At 38.6% G+C, this 24,410-nt stretch overlaps 1 protein-coding gene across 1 annotated transcript in view; it reads left to right on the top strand.

The window, feature by feature from the left end:
• LOC126830060 (guanylate cyclase soluble subunit beta-1) overlaps positions 1 to 21,926 on the top strand; it is an 80,611-nt gene extending 58,685 nt beyond the window's left edge. The window contains exons 3-8 of the mRNA XM_050560273.2: positions 1,356 to 1,456; positions 1,865 to 2,831; positions 12,758 to 12,995; positions 17,029 to 17,172; positions 19,302 to 19,456; positions 20,138 to 21,926. Coding sequence (XP_050416230.2) covers positions 1,356 to 1,456; positions 1,865 to 2,831; positions 12,758 to 12,995; positions 17,029 to 17,172; positions 19,302 to 19,456; positions 20,138 to 20,315 — 1,783 coding nt within the window. The 3' untranslated portion in view covers positions 20,316 to 21,926. The remainder of the gene's footprint in view (positions 1 to 1,355; positions 1,457 to 1,864; positions 2,832 to 12,757; positions 12,996 to 17,028; positions 17,173 to 19,301; positions 19,457 to 20,137) is intronic.
• The last annotated feature ends 2,484 nt before the right edge of the window (positions 21,927 to 24,410 follow it).

Here is a 24,410-nt window from a genome sequence, read left to right as displayed (position 1 = left end):
GTTGAACAACCGTTTGGAAATGACGAATTATGTATTCTTACTTTTTAAGAACATTTCGGTTACAAAACGATTGGAAACTTTGAAGTTGCTTAACTCGTGGGCTAGAATAGCAGAAAAACGCATATGCGGCGGTTAAATTTTTAAAAAGTCTCGAGTAACCCGAAATCTTTTCAGGCATTGCAGGTTCTGCCCCACTAATATTCATCGAATCCGTACGCCTATGGGGGCCCTGACGCTGGTAGGTCATATACGCCATGGGCAATCCGCCACTGGCAACGCCAACCGTTAGAATCTTCTCGGGCAGCACAAACCCTAGCTATGCCACTGACTACATTTAAAAGATCCCACAGCAGTTGGAATTCCAAGAGGAGAAGGTCGTTGACCGGGGCGCTTATTGCCAAGGAACCACAGAAATAAAACAAAATATCATATTGTGTTAATTACTATTACTACTATCTTCAGTACTTCATACGATTTGTATATATTTCATATTTTATACACTTACTACAGCAGTATCGGGTTAAAACATTTAATCCAGGGATAATTGACATATTATTTACCTCGGCTATTTTATACATCTTATTACATCGATAGTCGTATATTAATAAAAGCATATAAGTCAAACTAAACGTCCATTCGACACAAATTATGTGATTTCGGGACTAACGTATGGTTTAATTTTATTTCAATAATTCGCTTGGGAGTGGGAGGAAACCTGAGGACCCGGAGAAAACTCACGAGGTTGAACAGGCGACCCTGCTCCTTGTGGTGCAACGTGCTAACCATTCGGCCTTCCAACCCTCTCTTAACTAAACAAAGTGTGGAGTACGACTCGGGACAAGCGGTATATTATGGACGTTTCAGCTACAGGGGATAAAAGGACACTAGCTGGTGTTATTATTAGCTTTAGTGTATATATTCGCGTGCACGTAAAAGAACCCTTGGCAGATCGAATTCGATATAAGAGTAAGCCGTAGCGCCGCTGTCCGGGCAACAGATTTCCAATAGCATACTGTATGGCGTATGTCCGTCTTCATTAGCCCAGCCGGGTAGAACAGTAGGAATAAAATAAAACCAAGTACGAACAATCCAAACCATTAGACAAAATTCGAAGTCCTAAAAAAACGGTATCGGCAAAATAGTTGAATAAGGCAAAATAGTGTAATCAGCATATGAGTTACAGGCCATTTCATTTCTAATATGAGCCATCTGGTTAGGTTTACAGTTAAAAATGTGGTCGGGGCGTCGTATATTTGGAAACGGGATCCACGGGGACTTGATGATTAAAGCACTGGCTCGACCCCAAGGAATAGTTAAAGTTAGACATTAATAATTTGTATTTTGTTAACTTTCAGAAAAGAAGCTGCTCTGGAAATGGATGGCAGTTTCTTGGTAAGATCCATCTATGACGATTCCCTTTCATATGGATTGGTTGGAGCCGCTTCGAAAGTCCTTGGTAAGAATTATAGAATCTGAACTTCTGAATTCTTGTTTCTAGTTCTTTTGTTTTCAAGATAAAATTATATATTCTCAAAAAAATATAACACAATTTATATGGGAAACAATCACTGGTTTATATACATATAGCACGACGTTTTGACAAGTATTCTCTTGTCGTTTGTACTTGAAAACGATAGTAGAATACTTGTCGAAACGCCGTGCCATATGTATATAAACCAGTGATTGTTTTCCATATACATTGTGTTGTGTTTTTTAATGTGCTCAATTGTTGTTCGACCCATTTCTTGCTGCAGAATTACACTTTCACCAAAATATATGTGTTAAAGATTCAGTTTTGCTTTTGTTTCTAGATGTTAGGCTTCTTCATAACAGCTGGTCAAATTAATTCTTTTTTGTCTTTTAGAAATTGATGCCGGTGATATCTTGGAATCGTTTGGTGTGATGTTCTTCCAGTTTTGTGAGGAGTCGGGTTATGATAAAATCCTGCAGGTGTTGGGTGGAACTACCAAAGACTTTTTACAGAATCTGGATGCCCTGCACGATCATCTCGCCACCATTTATCCTGGCATGCAGGCACCTTCCTTCCGATGTTCTGAACGAGAAGGGGATAAGGCAACTATCTTGCATTACTATTCGGAACGACCCGGCTTAGAGAGAATAGTGATTGGTATAGTGAAAACCGTGGCCAAGAGACTTCATAGTTCAGATGTCGAACTAGAGCTCATCCAGTCCAAGGAGCAATGTGGTCATGTTCAATTTATCATCAAGGAGAAATCCACAGAAGACTCCGTCACAGATACAAACGTTGACTCCTACGATAACGTCTTGTCGTATGAGCCTCACATTAGTCCAGCAACGTTCTGTAGGGCCTTTCCGTTTCACATCATGTTTGACGAGAATCTGATCATCAGGCAGGGTGGCAATTCCTTCACCCGTGTTATACCCAACGCCATCGATAACAAAAGGGTTACAGATTTATTTGACATGATTCGACCTCACATGGACTTCACATTTGAGAACATTATTCAGCACATCAACACGGTTTACGTACTGAGATCGAAGGCGAGTGTATCAGATGTAGAAACCATGGATGGGGACTCGAGGATGCGAATCAAGGGCCAGATGATACACGTGGAGGAGTCTAACTGTATGTTGTTCCTGTGTTCACCAAGTGTCATGAACCTCGACGACCTGAACCGGCGTGGGTTGTATCTTAGTGACATACCTCTTCATGATGCCACCAGAGATCTGGTATTGTTGTCCGAACATTTTGAAGCCGAATACAAGCTGACTCAGAAACTGGAGATCCTTACAGACAAGCTGCAACAGACTCATCGGGAACTGGCTGATGAAAAGAGTAAAACCGATAGGTGAGTACGATATGTTACTACAGTAAGCACAGAGGGACCGCGCCACACACAAGCAATTAAGCGTGATAAATCAACAAACAGGACACAATATACACAGACATCACAAACAACAAACGCACATCAGATCAAGGGAACGGATCTGGGGGACTAGCGTCCACTGCGCTACACTGTAGCTTCGTTTTCTTTGATCAGTGTACAGTGTACATTTTAATTCTGCATCAATTTATTAATCTTTTGCTTTGGGAGAATAAGTCTCATAAGCTATAAAGAAATATTTCCCATAGCAACTCACATAACAACCCATTCTCCTTCTCATGACAAGTCCATAACATCGACACCGTTAGCATCCCCTCTCCTGACCTACCCATGCCAAGCCACATCCATAACAACCCATGTCCTACCCACCCCATCCAACACCAATAGCAACTCAAGCGCATCGCATTCCAACACAACAACCCAAGTCTGCCCTATCCCAGTCCATAACAGCCCGCACCCAAAACAGTCTAATCCTAGCAATTCGGAACCCACCTATAACTACCAATACACTACATACCTCAAAATTGTCTGCGATAGCAACTCGGTTGAAGCGGACGTAAAATACAACTAACTCACACATACCGCAAACCCATAACGACCCACACCCAGAACACACCATGTCATATTGCAAACTCGTAACAAAGCGAACACACCATGCCCTATCTATCCCAAACCCAAAACAAGCCATGCCCTATCTATCCCAAACTCATAACAATCAAGAACACACCATGCCCTGTTTATCCCAAACTCATAATACCCTATGCCCTATCTATCCCATTCTTAATCATCCACAACACACCATGCCCTATCTATTCCAAACTCATTCATAACAATCCCAAACACACCATGCCCTATCTATCACATCTCATAAAAATCTACATCTGGAACACATTACACCATCCCTCATAGCACACTACGTGGAGTATACCTATTTTTATGTTCCCGATTGGTGCATAAAAAAGGTCTGGCATTGAATCAAAGTGGCGTGGTTTCAATCGCCCGCTTGTACATGACAAGGAGTAGGGTCGCCTGTCCCTCGGTTTCCCCCCACTGCTAAGGACCCCTACGTGTAAGCGAATAATTGAAAAACAATCGAACCATATGAACTAATTTGTGTCGAGTGGACGTTAAACCCCGTTTCTCCCTCTATCCCTTATGGAAAAGACATAATACAATCTGAAACTGGATACAACCATAAAAAGCATAATGGATGCGTCTTTCTAACATCCGCCGAATATCGGTAAATAGGTTTAAGGCCACACCAATATGATTTTTTGTTCTTCGGGGTTCTGTTTGATGAATAATCATTTGAATCATGTGAAAGATGTTTTGTTTAAAATTTCAAAACTTAAATATTTGGAATGAAACGCTTTTAAACAACGCAACCAGGTAATGTTGGCTGTTAAGTAAGTTTTTTTTCTGAAATAAGAAGGATAATTTTTACAGGTGTTCCAGAAGTTGAGAAAATCAAATTGGTATGTCATTAGAATCGTTTATTGAGTACATGAGGTTTATATAACTCTAATAATGCAGTATTGATCACAGTTCCATAATGGACTTTAGATAATAAGTCTATTTTGTAATTTTGTATACCAGTAATTAGAGCATGGATTGTTTAAGAATTCATATTACCCTCAACGTTTATGACACGTGACACCGCAAACTGACCTTTACTGGTGATTTATTATTCGATTAAGAAATAAAATCCGGTTTAACGTTCTACAGTTCTGCTCCTACTGGGTTAATGAAGACGGGTATACGTCATGAAGCGTGCTATGAAAGGACAGCGGTACTAGGACCTACTCTTATTTCGAATTCCAACTGTCAATCGTTCTTTTATTTGAATGCCAATGTGTACACGGGGCATCGGTTTTTCTTCCTATCCGAACGACTATACGTTGTCCCTTGCCAGCCCCTCCCCTTGTCCTACATCACTGACAAGTGAGAACCATGTTGGAAAACCCCAATGAACTTTCTCGGCTACTCGATTAAGGCATTTTGGGGTTAAACTGTATGGTATATAAAAACAGGCACATACATTGTAAGATGTTTGATAACGGATCTAAGAATAACGATGACTGTGGATTCGTGTATTCATTATAACAGCACACGAAGGTACATTAGTTATAAAGGTGTTATCGACAGGGCCCTCACATGGGGTGGGGGCTGAGGGGTGCATATGCCCGGGGGCGACACCTCTTTGTGGGGGGGGGGGGTAAATTATCTAAATGCATACCTGAAATCCTCTTTGAATATTATTTTATGGATTAGCCTCCTTGGAGGCTGAGATAGCAAATCACCGGCCTTCGCTTCCGCTAAAACCTATGTGGACCAGTCCATATTTCAGCAAATTGAGAGGGTAGAATTATGATTTTTCCAAGATATATTATAGGGCTTTTCGTTCAAATGGAGGGTAGAAGGGGAAATAAACATAAAAAAAAGTTTACATATAAGTTGATTTAATAAATAGTTATTTAGATAAGCCTTAAAAGTTTAAAAGAATGTATTTTAAAAATTCTTTAATCATAAAAAAGTCTACTGAGCACAAACACTGAACAAAGCAGTTACAGTATGCAGGGGGTGGGAGCGTCACTGAAACTTTTGGCCTGGGGCGCCACATAGGCTTGGGAGGGCTCCGGTTATCGACAACGTTATTTGTATTTTAGGGGATTATTGCAGTACTGGAGCGTCTGTGGCTTTAAACCGCCTTTCATTTCGAAACAAAAAATCTAATCAGATCAACGCAAAACTAAGCAATTAACGACTACTAATATCTCGACATTATTAATTATGATATTAATGGTTGTAGTTTCTCATAGATGCATTGTGTAAGAAATGAAATGAAATGAAATGGAGTTTAACGTCCTACTGTTCTGCTCCTAACCTGGGCTAATGAAGACGGGCATACGCCATACAGTGTGCTATGAGGGACATTTTGCCCGGACAGCGGCACTACGGCCTACTCTTATATCGAATTCCAACTGCCAAGGGATCTTTTACGTGCACGCCAATGTGTACACGGAACCTCGGTTTTTCGTCCCATCCGAACGACTAGACAGCTTTCCTTGTCAGCCCCTCCGTCCTGCATCACTGACAAGGGAGAACCACGCCGGAAAATCTGGATGAACTTTCTCGGCCAATGCAGGGATCGAACACCCGACCTCCAGGCTAGCGAGCTAGCGTCTTACCCACTTCGCCACGTGGCATTGTGTAAGAACTAAATATGCCTGTTGCAGGTCTATGTTTTTGATGTTATATAAATTGATAACTAGACATTAAATTATCCACACGAGAAGCCCATAATCAACTCTCTAGACCATCTGATGGTTATTATTTGGAAGGGATTGAAACACAATCGCCATTTAAAAATTTAATTTAAAAATGGATAATCGAGACTTAGTTTATCATTGTAACAAAGCTATTCTTATCAAATCTTTAATATATTCATTTTTCATTATCTGTAAACTATTATAAAGAGAACAAGATTTAGATAAAGAACTATAACATCTTGGTTCAAATCAAAGACAAAAGATAATAGACATAAATTTCTAAACAAGTTTCTTTGAGTTATACGATCCGATGCCAATACATCAGTAAGGGGGTGGTCGATAATTGTCCGATTATATATTGAATCAGCTGGTGCACTCTCGTCTTCTGGTCTGTCACATCCGTCTATGTAGAAGACACAGGAAGACCAAGATATCTGACACCACTGGGATGGTGGAAATCGATGGAGGTTTGTGGAAGACAATAGAAGAACAATGTGTTTTGTAGGCTAGCCTGGAGGTCGCGGGTTCAATCCCGGTGTTGGCCGAGAAAGTTCATCGGGATTCTCCTCCGTGATGTCGCCTTGTCAGTGGTGTAGGGCGTAGGACCTGATAAGGACAGCTGTCTAGTCGTTCGGGTGGGTCGAAAACCCGAGGTCCAGTGTACACATTAGCGTACACTTAAAAGATCCCATGGCCGTTGCAATTCGATATAAGAGTAAGCTGTAACGTCGCTGTCCGGGCAGAATATCCCTCGTAGTACATTGTATAACGTCTGCTCGTCTTCATTAGTCCAGTCAGAGCAGAACAGTAGGTCGTTAAACCCCATTTCATTTCATTTCATGGCATTTCGAGATCAACACAATACTTTGGTAATTTCTAGGATAAAATAAGAGTCTCGTTAATACAATACATTGGTCATTTCTAGGATACAAAAGGGTCTCTTCAAACATAATACCTTGGTCATTTCTAGGATAAAATACAGTCTCGTTAACACAATACCTTGGTCATTTCTAGAATACAAATGAATCCCGTTAACACAATACATCGGCCATTTATGGGATAAAATAGGGTCTCGTATAACACAATTTGGTCATTTTAACTGTTGTTCAGCATAAACTGGTGCTCGTAAAAACAAATTCATTATTTGAAAATTAGAGTTCATTTCCATATGTATTGGATTGGATAAATTATGTCGTTCAATACCAGGTCAAATGCCCAATCCTAGTAGATTATTACTGATGCTTGTATCACTGAATGGAATAAATCTGGTTTCTGGCAGAATGAAATAAAGGCGGTGACCGTTAACGGTCATCAACATGGATCCGCATTGCAGTTGCCAGACTACAACACATGACAATTTACACTTGATCGTTCGAGGTATAATCAAATCTTGGTCACACCAGTGACCGCGTTAGTCGCTTGTTAGTTACGCCATGAGACACCCTAATAAACGACCTTGTCCTCAATTACCATGTATTGAAACATCCCAATAAGAGATTTTGTCCTCAATTACCTGGTATTTAAACACCCCAATAAGCGACCTTGTCCTCAATTACCAATTATTAAAAGCTCGTTATACCCAACTAAAATAGATTGCCAAATAGCGTTAACCTACTAAAAGAAAACAACAAAATGTAGCGACCTGGTCCATAAAGTGGTCGTCTGTTAAGTTATACTTGATTCATAAGTCTAATGTCGCCGAAGTCAATGGCGCAGGCTCGGAAGAGCGTTAATGCGTACGGGGGGAACGAAACATCGAGGTTCGGTTAGAAATCGAAATAGGAGCAATCCTTAATGCGAGTGTCTAACGCATAGCACAATTGATGGCTTATACCCGTGTTCATTTCCCTGGTCGGTGCAAACAAGTCATATATACTAAACTCACACTGTCTGTTTAAAATTAGCTCTACTTGGGAACATACACTAAGCTAGTTGACCGACATTTTAAGGCCCAAATCGACGATTTTAGTCAAAGTCACTACTTGTATTTTGGGCAGTATATATTGTTTTCATTTAATAAAATTGAAAAGGTTTAATTACATGTCGTCGTTTTGTGTATAACAGATGTGAACCAGAGTAGGGCCGCATTACAAAGAAGTATACTAATTGTTGGATACGGCGGCCATTTAGGGCAGAGATCTATTCTCGAAGAAGAGTAGATAGTTCTCTGTTTTCAGAATGCAGACAAGTGGGACCTTAAGCTGAATTTCAATTCATTTGATACGTCATGGCGGCGGGGAACCGGTCGATTATCGGAATTAACGAGTCTCGTATTACTGATCTCAAGACAAATGTAGACCGATTGCAAATGACCCATCAAATTGTGAACTCTTGTGGTGAGGGGAAGTCGATAAAAACGAGTTTCCTATAATTAATTAGGTTTGATTGACTGAGAATCCGAATCTGGATATTTCCGGATTAAGGGTCAGTTTGTTTTCCACAATTTATTTACGGGAGTCACTGTAGAGGAACTCGGTGAATAAAGCGCCTGTTCGTTGACCAGGAGGTTGCGAGTTCGATCCTGGTATTGGTCGAGAAAGTACATCGCTAGCTTTTCAAGCCCCCCCCCCCCCCTTGTCAGCGAAGTGCCTAGCTGGCAGGAAACAGGGTATATTCGTTTTGATGGGGATGCAAACCTGCAGTGTCTGGCGTACGTAAAAGAACCCGTGACCGTTGGAACTCGACCAGGAGTATATTCAGAAGCGCCACAGCCCGGAAAAAATGTCTTTTTTATTAGTTGCACCAAAGTAGGCCTTTATACCCCAATTCATTTCATTTCACAAATTTTAGAACTTGAGACCTGCATTAGACAACTTAGATTTGTATTATGAGAAATTTGATTTGCCCGTTTCAGCACGAACGTACATCGAATCCAAGAGAACAATCCCTTAATACATCCGTAATCCTGAAAATGGAAGACTTTAGTTCATCTTTATACCGTTAATCCATCGTCTGGCGAATATACTAGAATACAGTTAATCTATCGTCTGGTGAATATACTACAATCAATATGGCGAGAAAGGCTATGATCTCAATAATACCATTATATTAAGACAGTATCTCGTGCAAGACCTGACCAAGCATGGGCTGACAAATTTCTTTCTCAGAAGTCAAATAAACTAATTTCCTCGTCAATTCTCGTTATGTCACGTTTCGCATAATACTCTGTTTTCATCTATTCTCTACCGCGTCTCAACTTCGATCTGATCATGCGCACTAAACACTATCTGTCATAAATCAACTTCCGGTCTGTACTGAGCGCGAGGGACAATTGGATTATCCAATCAAATTAACTAATAATACACTCTTTTGACTCCACAGTAATTCAATACAGAGTCAATAACTTTGTTAACTCTTCCCAGATGAACGATTTCAAGCAATTAGCAGAAAAAAGGAAACGAAGCTTTTTAACAAATTGAGATGCCTTATTCATTCTCAGTAAGACAATCACGCATCAAATAGACGTGGCATGTTACAAACTATCTGATCTCATGCTGAATCAGTTCTCTATTGATCGGTCATTGATCAAAGATAACAACTGTCCTTCGTATGAAGAGGCATTCGGCTAACGTCATTATAAAATTGTTTCATTAGAACCAGTATCTTATAATTGTTAATGCTTGGAGAATCAGGCTTGTCGATCATCATGGAGCATAATTCATGACTTATTCTAATGCCCCGCTTTCACGTGGAATACGAATGCCACGAATCGCCTAGAATCAAAATTTTTCTGATTCGTAGATAAATCATCGACGATTCTTGAAGTTCGTAAGTGATTTTAGGAACAAAACATTTCATATGGGTTACGAATGCAACGAATCGTCCCGAATCCAAACTTAGATATATCGTAGACCCCTTTCTTATCGTCCGTAACATCTTCCTATTCGATTCTTTGACGAATAGTGTCAAATATTGTAAACATTTCGTAGTTTTATCGGCATAATTCTTGGAGAGCGTAGTGTATTCGTAACTGAATTCGGCATATACGTAAGCAATTCGACATATTCGTAAATCATTCGTAACTGAATCGCTACAATTCGTATATGATTCTTTCATTTCGTACCTTTATCGAAACTATTCGCAACTGCTTAGTAGCTACTTCCGATTCTGACTTTGGGACATAACAACTCCGCTTTTAATTGAGGTAAAATGTTTAAACCTGTTGTAGATGTTCATTGGGTGAATGTCTTGATTAACATTTCCCACTAAAGCTAAGCAGGGCTAAGCAATTTCATTGGTCGATGCTTTGGGGCAAGATACCGTTGATTCTAACTTACGGATATTGATGAAACTTAGTGTATAGTTTAACTACCAGGCACTTCCAAACCCTGACTGACTTGGATGATCGTGAACATTTTATGCTTAGACTAAATATAGATAATCAGTTTGATTGCTCGATACTTTTCAAAAAGATAAATGTGCAGTTAATTAATTTTTTTATTTTGGGATTTCGGCGGGGGACACCAGCTCACTGTTGGCGTATTTCTTTAATTTATTGTAGTATTAGATTGTAGTCTAGCTGTTTAGTTTCGCAAACCAGTTTGACACGAATTCCGCTCCATACATGGTTTACTTTATAAATTAATGACGCCTTGTAAACTATTTATTTGAATAAAGCGATTAACGGATGAACATGTATAAAAAGATTATTCATATATCTCGCTTATCACAACTATCGATCTCCGTTAATAATTTTAATAACAATGAAAGATTAGAAAGTTAGACAAGTGAAAAACTCTACATTGTGTAGTACATTTCACAGCTGACGAATTTTCAAATTTGCGAATTTCACAGCTGGCGAAATGAACTGAATTTAATTGAAATGGGGCTGACGCCATACATTTCTGGCTAATGAAAATGGTATGATGGAAAGTTTCCATTTGTTTCGAATTCCAACGGTTCAGTGTTCTGTTACGTGCACGCCAACGTGTACCCTAGCACCCTCACAACTAGACGCCGTTTCCTGCCATCTCCTATCCTGTAAACATTTGTAAAGTAAAGGGGACGCTCGAAGAACTCTGTCGGCCAACACCGAGTGTGCACTGAGTGAGCCTCTGATATCCAAGCCCGAATCACTGCTCGTTATTAGTAGTGTCGGGGTTGTGTGCGAAACAGAGTAGAACACTTGGTGCCCCTTTTCGTTTTATATCAAACATTCGGATGGGACGAAAAACTGAGATCCACTCGGTTACTCGTTACCGTGCACTTACAAGAAGAATAGATAGAAACGCCAATGTCCGGCCAATGCAGGGCGCATGTTCGTCTTCATTATCCCGATTTGTACAAAAGCCCTATTTCATTTCATTTAGCTGTTTACAATTGATTCTAGGTGTATCAAATCTATATTGAAATGTCAAAGACAGTAATTATTTGCCAGGCAAATAGTAATATGTATTATTCAACAAGTTATAGAACGCCACTAACATTACCCATTTCTTGCTTAATCTCAAGTGAGATCCACACTTTTTCTTTACAAAGTACAATAAGGATTACGTCTGGTTAATCTCAGCAAAAAACAAGAAAGCTCCGGGCTAAGACATTTGGTCTTCGCTGTTTTCAAGGTTGTTTTAAGTGGTATGAAGAACTTAAGAGATTAATATGTCTTTTCACAATGGACGACAACGTTCACGTTGGTCTTCATGCAATGTTTTAATAGATTTAAGATCGATGAGCACAGACATGGTTCCGATTGCTTCCAGGAATAACATCTTGTACAAGATTCTACACATGCATTTACATGAAAATCTCCTTAATGGAGACAGGAATATACACCATTCTAACTATTTTAAATAGTTGATCATATTTGACCGACTAAGTCACTAATCTCGTGGGGTTGCTCCTGGTCCACTGGTATCCGCCGACTACTACAGACCCTGCTACAGAGTGGACGTTAAACAGCATCTCTCTCTCTCTCTCTCTCTCTCTCTCTCTCACACACACATTTAGGTAAACTAATATATAGAATTGGGTTGCTTTGGTGTGTTATTTCTGTTTATTCAAAAAAATTAAGTGGAAATCGAAATCAAAATCAAATGGGGTTTAACGTCCTGCCTTTCAGCATCAAGAGGGCCAAAGCAGACGACTTCATTTCAATTAATATCTCGACCAACTCCGGGAAGGAAAACCGTACGTTGAAGTTACGCAAAAATTACATTGTCTACAAAAATTACACTGTCTCAAAAATAATTAAATTGTCTCGAAAAAATTACATTGTCTACAAAAATTACATTGTCTACAAAAATTACATGGTCTACAAAAATTACATTGTCTATAAAAATTACATTGTCTACAAAAGTTACATTGTCCAAAAATTACATGGTCTACAAAAATTACATTGTCTATAAAAATTACATTGTCTACAAAAGTTACATTGTCCAAAAATTACATTGTCTATGCAAATTACATTGTCTATGAAAATTACATTGTCTATGAAAATTACATTGTCTCGAAACAAATTACATTGTCTCGAAAAAAATTACATTGTCTATGAAAATTACATTGTCTATCTATTTAAAACAAATTCAAATATCAATCAGCGACTTTAAATAACCAACATATATATTATCCATCTCTAATATTTAATTCTTAAAGTTTATTTCTTATATTTTTATATTCTTTTAGACTCATGTATTCCATTCTTCCGCCATCAGTCGCCAACAAATTACGTCATCAACAACCAGTTGGAGCAGAGAAACACAGTAACGTCACGTTAATGTTCAGTGGAATCCTCGGATTTAATGACTTCTGTGCCAAGAACTCTGAAGGTTATGGAGCCATGAAGATCGTCCAGTTACTCAACTCCGTCTATACCAAATTTGATATCTTAGTTGATCCAACAACGAATCCAAATATATACAAGGTAAGTCAGTGTTTACTCAAGATTTGTGGAACACCTAGTGCCGCGTCTTAGCAGTGTTTTATGTTTGTACACACAATATCCTACCCAGCGTGTTGGGGGAGGGGGGCAAGGTGGCTCAGTGAGTTAAGTGCTGACTAACTACACAGGACGGATGGCCTGGCATAGAATAACATCTGGTCATTTGGATGAAAACCATGTAATAGTTTCTGAAAAGTGCAAATGACTCGCGGAGACCTCAAAGATGCATTCCCACGAAATTATTCACGAAAGTATAGTTATTTCCCATAAAAGTATGGAAATATGGTGTAAGCCTCTATGGAATGTAGAGATACCACATCATACTACAAAAATACTGAATTCCCCGAAAAACACCAACTAGTGCCACGTCTCCTTGTTGACTGCTAGATTGACGTAGGGACAACTTGGTATGTGTTGATCGGATGATTATGAGGACAGTGAGAGAATTTAATAATTCAAGAATTTACTTAGGTATTTATGGCAAATGCACAGCGAGTAACCACAGACACAATCTAAAAATAAACCCTGCTTCAATCCAGTCACGTGACAGACATGGATGTTTAAAATAGATGTATACGGATTTGGGTAGTTCCTTGCGAGGGGCTGACAAGGACAGCTGTCTAGTTCGGATGGTACAAAAACCCGATGTCCCGTGTACAATTTGGCGTGCACGGAAAAGATCCCTTGGCAGTTGGAATTCGATATACGTGAGAAGGCATCTTTGATTATAGGGAACGTTTTTAAGTAGGATTCACCATTGTCCTGTATAATTAACTTTATCTACCTACTAATTATGGTCCCTGCGTGATAACAATCCAATACAAGACGAATCCTTAACACTTAATTTGCACCTAGCATGGCGGTGTTTGATAATATGTCAACAAAACCACCGGTTATCCCCAATAATTGTGTCGTGAATGGATAATCGGTATTAATGATCATCTGGCACAAATTACAGGATGTCTTTCTGTGTATCTCGTTGTCATGCTTTCCTACTAAAAGCATCAAGAGATTCAGTTGTTTATTTTCTTAATTGCTGAAACGAGATTTCACCGTAATGTTTTTCTGGACGACGCTTTCAATTTAAGATGATATGTGTGTTACAAAAGATTATGACCAATGCGAGAGCGAAAAAAACAATTTACCGTTTCTCCTGTTTGTACTATAGCAGGTTGTCCAGTTTCTCCAGGGAGGCTTAATATAAAAACGCATATTTGTGTCTGACACCGATCGTATACAAAATGCTACTCAGTGATAATGCCGCCGTGACCCACTGAATAAGACGTTGGCTCGCTAACCATGGGGTCTCGGGTTCTCTCCCGGTGTTGTCCGAGAAAGTTCATCGGGATTTTCCGGCGTGTATCCCCAGGGGTGCAGGGCGGGGGGCCTGACAAGGGAAACGTTTACTCGCCCGGATGGAGCGAGAAAACGAGGCCCCGTGTACACATTGTCGTGCACATAAAATAACCCGTGGAACTGGATATAAGAGCAGACCGTATCGCCGTTGTCCGGGCAAAATATTCCCGCATAGCACACTGTATTAGCCGAGTCGTTTGATTTCATTTTTCGTAATTACTGAAATCACCTTTCACCGCGATCTATTTGTTTTAATGTTTAATGTCAAGTAAAATTGTTATTAATTCATAAAAAGCCAACCATGTCGAGTCTATTGTATAATATGTATAAAAGCCAACTGTGTCCAATCTTAGCATGTATAAAGGCATGTTATATACACCGATCAATATTTGGCTGATTCATTAGAAATCAAGATTATGTGAATATACAAAATATTCTATTAATGCCGCGCATCACGATTATTATGTAAATATATCCAAGGGTCTATTAATTATAACAAATGTTCTATTCATTATGAGGATCCACCCGATCTATGACCAATTATAAAAAGGCTGGTATCCCTGTTTCTGATGTGAGATATCACGAGTTATTTGCATTTATTCTTAATTCTTGATCTTCCTGGTTAATGTGTGTTATTTTATTGCACACTAAGAAAATAAAATTAATCTGTTCCCTTGTTTACATAAAATGGGCCAAATGGGTTTCCATGGAAACACAAATTGTGACGTATCAGAGCGGGCGAATGGTTTAAAACATGAGACCTTGTTCACAAAGACTTAAAGTATATCATTTTAAGGCTGTGGCCGTATCCCCATCTATCTTGATGGCTTAACATCCGCTTCCGCTATAGCAATATCACAGACCATTGCGGCCTTTTCAGTTGCTAAGAGTTAGAAGTCTACCCAAATGTTTGCTCTAAATCAATAAAAAGGCCGCATGCGTAAAATATTTTAAGTTTTCGTGAAGAGGTAAAGTTAATCACTTTTACAAATAAAAATACTGACACAATCAGATCACAGTCGTTATTTCATATGCATGTTTACTAGGAAGTCTAAATTGTTAGTTATCAGACAGTGGTTATTAAGTAGGTGCTATATCACTAAGTTGTCAAGGCCGTGACTAATTATTGATATACACTACCATATATATACACTTTTACACTAGAATTAACATCTTTTACAGCTAGTTACACACCTAATAATTAATGACTACTGTATAATTTCTAACCACGTTATAAAACAGTAGTTCAGAGTAATGATCGCTTGTATGAATTAATGGGAAATATTTTCATAAGTAAATGACCTCGGTTTACAAGTAAACGGTTTCAGTTTCACAGTGGCACCATAAACCCATTTACCACACGCGCCAACGACAGATCATCGTAGATCAATTGAGCACTGACATCGTAAATATGTTATAATAAAAATAAAGGTCTAAGAAATAGACTAAAATGAAAATATACATTCGCTTAGACTTTGCCTGAAAGAAAACGCATCTGAGATAATAATCTTATGTTACCCATCTCAAGTATTTTATCGTTTACCCTCAGTTACCCTAACTAGTTTACCCATGTCAAGTATTATATTAATAAACCTTTGTTACCCTAACAAATCTACCCTAACAATCTATTATTATATTAAACACACTTTGTTACCCTAACCAGCCAATCCATGTTATATTAATGATCCTTTGTTACCCTAACTAGTCTACATATATCAAGTATTATATTAATTATATTAATAATCTTTCCTATCCTAACTAGTCTATCCACGTCAAGTATTATATTAATAATTCTTTTTTAGAATAAATAGTCTACCCATCTAATTCTTTGTTGCCCTAAATAATTAGACAAACCTATAGTAATACAGCAATATAGATAAAGACTTACTGAATCGGGCCTCTTAATTAAAATTAATCATTTTTCCTCGGTCGGTTTTAATTAGTGATTTAACGAACAGTTAATAGCTTTACGAAACACGCCGTGGGTTTTGAATCGAATGTTTTATGTTTCCTCTAATCAGCGTAATGTCTTTAATAGCTGTGTTGATCAGTATATAATAATAAATGACCAAAACAGCAAAATGCTAAAGTAATTATCTGATTTGTAGTATATACTAATATTGGAAGATTTATTCTGTTATATTTAAGTAATTTTAATTACTAACCCTTTTAAAAAAGCAAATAATGATAACAACTAAATATACCGCAAAATAAATCACTGCTTTTGTTATAACTATTGTAACTACTAAACTAGTGTTGTAAACAACGCTGACTTTGCTCAATAGATATTATTATTATTTTTAATATTGAATGGTTGGTTGTGGGGTTAATGTTTTAGATTTGTTGGAGTAATTCGTTTGATTATTGACAATAACCACTAGAATGTCGGGGACAGTGTGCAACCATAGTTCTATATAACGGGCCGAACACTAAGCATGTGGGTACTCCACCAGTGTAAGGGGGGGGGGGTATCTTATCCAAACAAGGTAACAATCGCTAAGGCATTTTAAAATAACTTTTAATTGAGTCACATGCATTTCCATCGCAATGACAATGGTGTATACTTTCACAGTTCTGGGATGTCAGGGCCCAAAACTAAATTGTTGGGAACTCCATCGATCTATACATCTTACATTACCTTACTTACTTGTTATTTTAGGTAGAAACTGTAGGTGATAAGTATATGGCAGTAAGTGGACTACCGGAACCCTGTGATGATCATGCGCGATGTATAGCCAGATTAGCCCTAGACATGATGTATATTTCAAGGTCACTGACAGATCCCGATGGAAAACAGATAGTGGTATGTACATTAGCTTCAATCAAGGGGAGAGGGTGCTTATATACTATTCAAAAAAAGTAGGGGATATTTGATTTTTAAGTGTTATTAAAGTCACCTAATGAAACTGACGAAGAAACAAATGACAAAATGAAATGAAGTTCACATTCATCGATTTATTCCAAATGATCGTTAGACTAAGTAAGGCACAGACTGACCATTATAAGGGTAAAATGATACCCGGGGCCCAACAGTAAAGTTACCACAGCATCACAACCAAGTCAGTAACGGGTAAATCCTCCTCTGTTTGCCAAACAAGCATTGATCCGACGTGACATACTCATGCCACTCCTAATGAGACGTCTAAGGTCATTTTGGTCCAGATTGTCCCATTCCTGTTGCAACGCAGCAGCAAGTTCTTGGACATTGGCAGGACGTTGTTGACGTTGACGTAACCTCTGTCCAAGCATGTCCCAGACATGCTCGATGGGGGAGAGGTCGGGACTCAGTGCTGGCCAAGGTAATGTGGTGATGTTCTGTTGTTGGAGGTAACCTGTAACGATCCTGGCCCTGTGACATCTTGCGTTGTCATCCTGGAAGATGAAACGGCGGCCATGACGTCGTGCGAACGGCACAACATGGACTGCCAAGATGTTGTCCCGGTAGTACTGGCCTGTAACACGCCCTGCAACAACATGTAAAGCCGTTCTTCCAGCAACAGTGATGCCTCCCCACACCATAACAGAACCACCCCCAAATCGATCATGTCTGATGACGTTAACGTCTTGGAAGCGCTCGTTTCGACGACGCCACACCCTCCTACGTCTGTCCAAAAAATCAACAGTGAACCTTGACTCATCTGAAAACATCACATTGCTCCAGCGTCGATTATCCCAGTGTTGACGATCCCTACACCAACGACGTCTTGCCTGAATGTGATGATCTCTCAAACAAGGGATCACGCGAGGACGTCGGGCGCGAAGGTGACCCCTATGCAGTCGATTCCGAATCGTCTGGCCACTCACTCTCACACCAGTGTCTGTTTGAAGACGAGCGCTGATCTGATTTGCTGTGATGACACGATTTCTCAAGGCCAAGGTACGGATAAATCGATCCTGGGCTTGAGTTGTCGCCCTTGGTCGACCTGAGCGTGGTCTGTCCTGTACAGATTGTGTATCACGGTATCTGGACCATAGCCTGCTTATGACAGACTGAGAAACATTCATCGTCCGCGCCACAACCGCCTGTGTTGTGCCGATCTGTAGCATGCCAAGGGCACGTAACCTTTCATTTTGGGTAAGCCGACGCATATCAAAATTTGTTTTCTGGTCACTAAAACAATTAAACTGATGTTTCCACCCTGGAATTCAATGCCACAATGACTGTAACATTCAAAGTCAGAGTCGTGCAAATCTTGGGTTGGACCCCCATGATGATCCCAAGCATCACCTGCATTCCATGCGGTAGCTATTGGTGCGTTTGGGCGTCACATGTAACTGGAAATGTTTCTTCTGTTAGGTTCTATAGTGACTTTTTTCGTAGTCATTTGCATATTTTAGTATTATGCCCCCAAAATCAAATATCCCCTACTTTTTTTGAATAGTATATTACATGGTGTATCATTAATTCTAGTGACATGGTTTCGATCCAAAGCTTTACGTGACAAGAAGTAGGGTCGCCTGCCCAACGTCGTGGCTTTCCTCATGGGTTCTCCGCATATTGTCGTCGCGCGTTCTAGAGGCTACAGCTAATATATACAGTGTTTAAGGTCATTAGACGAAGAAATCTATTTTCAAAGATTTCTGGTGATTATGGCGATTGATATTAAATGTTTTGTGTGCTAAACGTATAGGACAAAACTATAAGCCAAATGGGTTGTTACTCGTAATCAGATTTTAGTGTGTTGTAAATGTTTTCATTTTTGAAAAAAAAAACGTTTTGACTACCAGGACGACTCATTTTGTATTATAGATTACAATACATAAGGTTGTTTTGTATTATAATTGCACAGCATAAAGTTGTTTGGTTTTATAGATTACAATACATAAGGTTGTTTTATATTATATATTACAATACATAAGGGTGTTTTGTATCATAGGTTATAGCTGTTTGATTTTGTAGATTACAATACATAATGTTGTTCGGTTTTATAGATTACAATAGGTATCCATTCTGGACCAGTTGTCACTGGAGTTATTGGTAAGAAGATGCCCCGATATTGTCTATTTGGCAATACTGTTAATATAACTAGCCGCACAGAAACTACTGGTATCAAGGGGAAGATCAACGTCTCTGAAGATGCTTACGAGTAAGTTGTTTAGTAAATTCATTCCTCGTCTTGCTTTTTTCTCTACAGTTAAAACCATACAATTCCATATCTGTACAAAGTATAGCCGTTATTTGCTATTTCGTTTCGTTTAATAATGTAATGTAATAAAACGAAACGAAATTGTATATTTCTGTTTATTGTGACGAATGTATTCTGAGATAAGATACACTAGGATAATATATTTTTTTTTTCGTTTACCTTTATTTACTTTACAAATGACAAAGAACAAGAATAGCCTTTATTGGTATGAAAAAATAATTCAATTCTGATAATCTAGATCAAATTTCTTTATTTATAATTTAAATGACAAAAAGATATAAATTATACGGGTATTAAATCACCAATTACTCTACAAAACAACGACCTTTATCTATTAAATGAGGTTGGGTGGTCAAGTGGTCTAACGAGTTTGCTTTAGATCATAAGATTTGTCACTGATTCAAGTGCCGCACTTTCGATCCGAAGCTTGTATGTGACAAGGAGTAGCATCGCCTGCCTAGCCAAGTGAGTTTTCTACGTGAGGGCTGTACCATGTGTTAGTCTTTGACGTTGTTTCTACTCTCTCATGGGAGACATGGACTCTCCGTGGGTGTCGTACGGACTACATAAATGAACGAAAAGGGAACATCAACCGACGAGTCTGATTATTTATTTTTTTAGGTTCCTGAAGAAAGAAGTGTGTTATGATCCCAGCTTTAAGTTTGATTTTAGAGGCGAAGTACCCATGAAAGGTCGACCAAAACCCATGAGATGCTGGAACCTAAGCCGTCGCGAAGATGACGATGGGGACACAAGCTGCTTCAGTAACAACCAATCATCATGTGCTTTACAATTGTAACATATAGTTATATTTTGTAGTTTTGTCAAGCCAAAGGTCATTAAACGTTAAGTTTGTTGTTTTGTTTAATATAATATTATAAATGAAGTGTCAACATATTTTGATCTGAATACAGAAATCCGACAATGTCTATATATAAATATATCCATATCTTATAGTGCCGCTGTGATTCACATAACGTTTATTGTGTATAAAATGGGTTAATTTATTCGAGTAGTTACAAAATGGCAATACAGTCTTGAACACAACTTAGCATGTCAAGGTCTATCTAGTGTATGTATACTGGTAGTTATTAACTTCATTCATTACTTCTAATGTGTTATTCAAAAAGCTATAAACCAGTTTAACATCATATATATTATAGTGCCCCCCTTTAACATCTCGTGTTCAGTTGCACTTTACAAAGTGACAATACATAGTCATAAAATGGCCAGTAAAATGTAAAATTATCGACATGTGAAAAGTTGTATATACAGCATTAGTCAAACGCCAGATTAAATACATGTGTTTTAAGGGGTTTTTAAAAATAAAAATAAATGAACAACATCTTAAACTCAATGGTAGGGGCTTGATAACTAAAAGAGTGCTGACCATAAGAGGACTATAAGCAACAGATTATCAGAAAAAACAGGTAAACTATAAATATACTACATGTATATACTACAGCCACAGGAACCAGGAGTTTATTGTTCGGTATATAATCCAGGTCTGTCTGGTGTTCGTGGTCTTTTATTTATCATTTGTTGTTCTTAATTATTATTAATTAGTTTGTTTTTATCAATATCAACTTTGTAAGCTAATCATTAAAATCCGTTTTTTTTTAAATTGGTGAGTGACTACAAGTGCACGAGGATGTTCACAGCAGTAGAGATCTGTCTGAAACCCACCTCGTTGACTTTTCCGACTTTTGTGTAGCACTGTGTATTTCTTTAAATGTAGCGCATTATACAAAACGTATATTTACCAATTTGTTAATTAATGAAAAATCCTCGATAAACGACCAATCGAACAAACCAAGTTTATGTATTTATGTTCACTTGTCCCCAAATCAAATTCATATATAATAAAGTATGTATACTTATGCCGAAACAGCTACTAATATATTTATGCGACGTTTCAAAGTGTATTTTCTCACCGTTACCATGCTCATTAGTAGCTATTTCCAGAAATATGTGTTATAGATTGTTACTTTGTCCAATAACTAAATGTCGTTATAATATTATTTTCAAATTCATATGGTATAGAAATTATGTTAAGTTGTTGCAAACCAAGTTTGTAGTATCTCTGTTTACTTTGAACAGACCATGTTTACTTGTAGCAAACCAGGTTTACTTGTCGGAAACTAGGTTTACTTGCAGCAAACCAAGTCTTATAGTATTTATGTTTTCTTGTCGCAAAGCCAATTTACGAACTTTCATATTTCACAGAAATCAAGAGGTTGTGTCCTATTTGATAAAACGTGTAGCCCCAGATGGTAGCTTTAAATAGTGTGTGATATTATATGTTTTAATGCTTTAATATGTTATATATATGAATATAAATATAAATTATTTTGTTGTGAACCGGTCCTTAAAAACTCGGATTCAATAAAGTACGAATGTTATATAAAAATTGTTTTGACTTTTCTGCCCCCAGCACAACCGATTTAATTGTGTGGACAGTTCTCACCCGCCATAACTCTGAACGTATAATATATGTAATATAAACGAATAGAATTCCGATTCAAATTTTCAGCCTGCAAAGTCGAATTGACCTAATTGTCACCTCTAGGCCTATCTCATCAGTGGGACCCCAAGTTTATAGAAATATTGGCAAGTTGTGAGGCTCAATACGTATACGGGAGTCTATAATGCCATTGAAACAATTGATACAGGAGTCCTTATGATTTTGGATATATTATATAATGGAATACCTGGTGTGCACTTGAAACAAGTTTATACGCTGGCACTGCGATAAATTAGTTCCAATGGAACTGTTGGCTCTTAACCTATGGTCTGCTTTGCCGATTGGTAAATGTGAAGAATTCACGATACAAGACTCACTCGGTGCCTGCCGGGCTGACTGGGGGCCTTTAATGGGGACTTTAAAACCTGTATTGCTTAATATTGAAATAGTATCCGTAGCCCTGGATCGAGGAAACACACCCTGTCCTGTGTCCAATGTCCACTACATCAAGATCGGCACTAAATCTGTACTTTAATGTCTATTTATAAGAACATGTTATCTTGATGAGGGGCGAGGCTATACTTAAAAATATATGGTGCTTCCTTTTGTTATCGGTGTTTGAATTTGAATGAGCATAACCCTATGTATGCCGACGCCCACACGAAACTATGCCAAGAAACTAATTAAGAAGATTTATGATCAGGGTAATGAAACTGACCCGGTAATAATTATAAAATGGCATTTATATACGGTCAGTGTATACGATATATCTGTTACAGTTGGAATATCTGTTTTGCGTAAAGTGATTATGACGCTCGCCCATTAACCAGAAAGGCCCATGTTCGTCGATCCCAGTGTTGGTTATTAAAGTTCCTCAGGATCGTACACCAAGGTTTCTACGTGCCTTGGTGTAGAAAGAGGTTGGGGCTGTCTAGGAAAAGTGGCAACACACCGAGGTATCATGTGCACCAAAGACATCTCGATAAGAATAAGCAGCATTTCCGTCGTCCGGGCAAAATGCACCCCCCCCCCACGAACAGATGTCCGCTTTTGTTATCTCGGTTGAACGTTATGAAAGTCAGTATAGATGGTTGAGTCAGGTTTCTAGAACTCGTTGCAAAACACACCTGTATTGATATGCATTACACTCATTGTTCTTATCCACACAAAACCGGTTGGGTGGACAAGTGGTCTAACGTGTGCTTTATATCATAAGGGCTGTCACTGAGTCAAGTGGTGTGGTTTTAATTCTCGACATCTACGTGACAAGGAGTACGGTCAACTGTACAACCTCGTAGGATTCTGGGGTCCCCGGGTTTCCCCTCACTGCTAAAAGACCCCTGTATGTGCAAGCGAAATATTGAAATAGTTAGCTATTTACAATAATTCAGAGAATTCAGAAAAAGCAAGGTATATTACAATTGCATATTACACTATTGTTAAGGGTTTAATCACTAAAAATGATTTCAGGTTAGTATTCCGTTCAATATTTACAAAAATCTTACATTCGGCACTCCCCAGCAGAAGATATAAACAAGCCATAAGTATTGGGTAGAATTGTTTGGAATACATTTTAGTGTGGACTAAACCGTGAAAAATTCGATATTTTTCGAGGAAAAACAATCAAAATATTATCGGCGAAGCTAACCACACTTGACATGATAAAATCCATTTAGAACCAGTCCACCAACTTTTTACAAATAATTTACTTTTTTCCAATTTTGCGAGAAAGATTAACTGGCAAACAAAATAAATATGAAACATATTTTGTAGACGCCCTGCTATTCCAGGCAGATATTTTTGGTATCACATTAAATTGCTTTATTTAAATAAAATAATTTGAGAAGTGGTTTTTTTTTGTGTTCATTATCCAAAGTTGTGTTCGACTATTATCCACATCTTGTACTTGAACCCAGTAGGACGTAAGCTCATGGGAAACCTTATGCTGCAGGTAAAATCCACATAATTTGCGCCTAAAGCCTAGTGCACACTGGCGTTTTCTCCCTCTTGTTCATGTCGTGTGTGGGGGGTTGGATGGCTGAATGGTTAGCACGCGCGCGCTGTATCATAAAAGTCTGTCATTGAGTCAACTGGCGTGGTTTCGAATCCCCGGTTGAACGTGACAAGGAGTAGGGTCGCCTGTCCAACCTCGTGGGTTTTCTCCGGGTCCTCCGGTTTCCTCCCACTGCTAAAGACCCCTACGCGCAAGCGAATTATTGAAATAAAATTAAAAAACATATGTTAGTCCCGAAATGACCTAGTTTGTGTCGTGTGGACGTTAAACCATCTCTCTCTCTCTCTCTCTCTCTCTCTCTCTCTCTCTCTCTCCCTCTCTCTCCCTGTCGTGTGTACACGTAGGCTACAAGAAATTCACAAGCGACGGTTAAAATGGCGGCGCTCACGGCTGAAAACCTAGTTCTCTGGGTCGTT

Source organism: Patella vulgata, chromosome 8, assembly GCF_932274485.2.
Source record: "Patella vulgata chromosome 8, xgPatVulg1.2, whole genome shotgun sequence".
Lineage (NCBI taxonomy): Eukaryota > Metazoa > Mollusca > Gastropoda > Patellidae > Patella > Patella vulgata.
This window is presented reverse-complemented; position numbering and strand designations above follow the sequence as displayed.